Source organism: Bombus impatiens, unplaced genomic scaffold (genome assembly GCF_000188095.3).
Source record: "Bombus impatiens unplaced genomic scaffold, BIMP_2.2 scf_0219, whole genome shotgun sequence".
Lineage (NCBI taxonomy): Eukaryota > Metazoa > Arthropoda > Insecta > Hymenoptera > Apidae > Bombus > Bombus impatiens.
This window is the reverse complement of record NT_176638.1, coordinates 543,014-543,646: the sequence shown is the minus strand read 5'-3', so window position 1 is coordinate 543,646 and position 633 is coordinate 543,014. Positions and strand designations below refer to the sequence as shown.

At 50.6% G+C, this 633-nt stretch overlaps 2 protein-coding genes across 15 annotated transcripts in view; both read right to left on the bottom strand.

Annotated features, from left to right (window-relative positions):
- LOC105680552 (FERM, ARHGEF and pleckstrin domain-containing protein 1) overlaps positions 1 to 633 on the bottom strand; it is a 29,787-nt gene that overhangs the window by 17,756 nt on the left and 11,398 nt on the right. The gene's annotated exons all lie outside the window — the stretch shown is intronic.
- LOC105680551 overlaps positions 1 to 633 on the bottom strand; it is a 12,509-nt gene that overhangs the window by 6,429 nt on the left and 5,447 nt on the right. The window contains exon 2 of the mRNA XM_024366565.2: positions 14 to 632. Within this exon, the coding sequence (XP_024222333.1) occupies positions 14 to 632 (619 nt within the window). The remainder of the gene's footprint in view (positions 1 to 13; position 633) is intronic.

The window sequence follows — 633 nt, the reverse complement described above, 5'->3', positions numbered from 1 at the left end:
GGTAGTCACCGTTACGTCGGGAAGATCGTCCCTCTCCGTCGCTTTCTTCGAATCCTTGGCGAGCTTGATTGCCTGCCGCCTTTCTTCGTCCTCGATTTCGATTGACACTGTCGTGGAAATCTCGGCCTCGGCAATTTTTCCAGTAGATTCGTCGACGATCATCGAACGTTCGTACAGTTTCTCCTTCGTCAGCGACACAGCTTCGGTCGCTGTTTGGTCGCATGGTCGCGGAACAGAACCCTCGATGGTTTTTGAGACGCTGAGTAGATCGATTTTTTCCGCTCTAACAGCTTTATCGAACGCGACCACTTCCTGTTCGGTGCCAGACTCCACGGAACTCTGATCGATAAATTTCGTTTTCTCGTCCACCTTAACCGATTCCAACATCGTCTTTTGATCTTTACCGTTCGCGTCTAATCGCAGCACGTCTCTCTCGTATGGAATTAAATCCGCGCTTGGTATGATCTCGTTGCTTTCTGTCAACGGCGATTCGAGATATTGCGCAGAAGTTTCAGTAACAGACAGGGAATCGGTAAAGATCTCTGGTATGGTGGTGTGATCGGTACTGTCGGACCTGTGGTTGGGCGATGCCTCGATCTGAATGGATTGCGGTTTCATTGGCGGGCCAGTGGT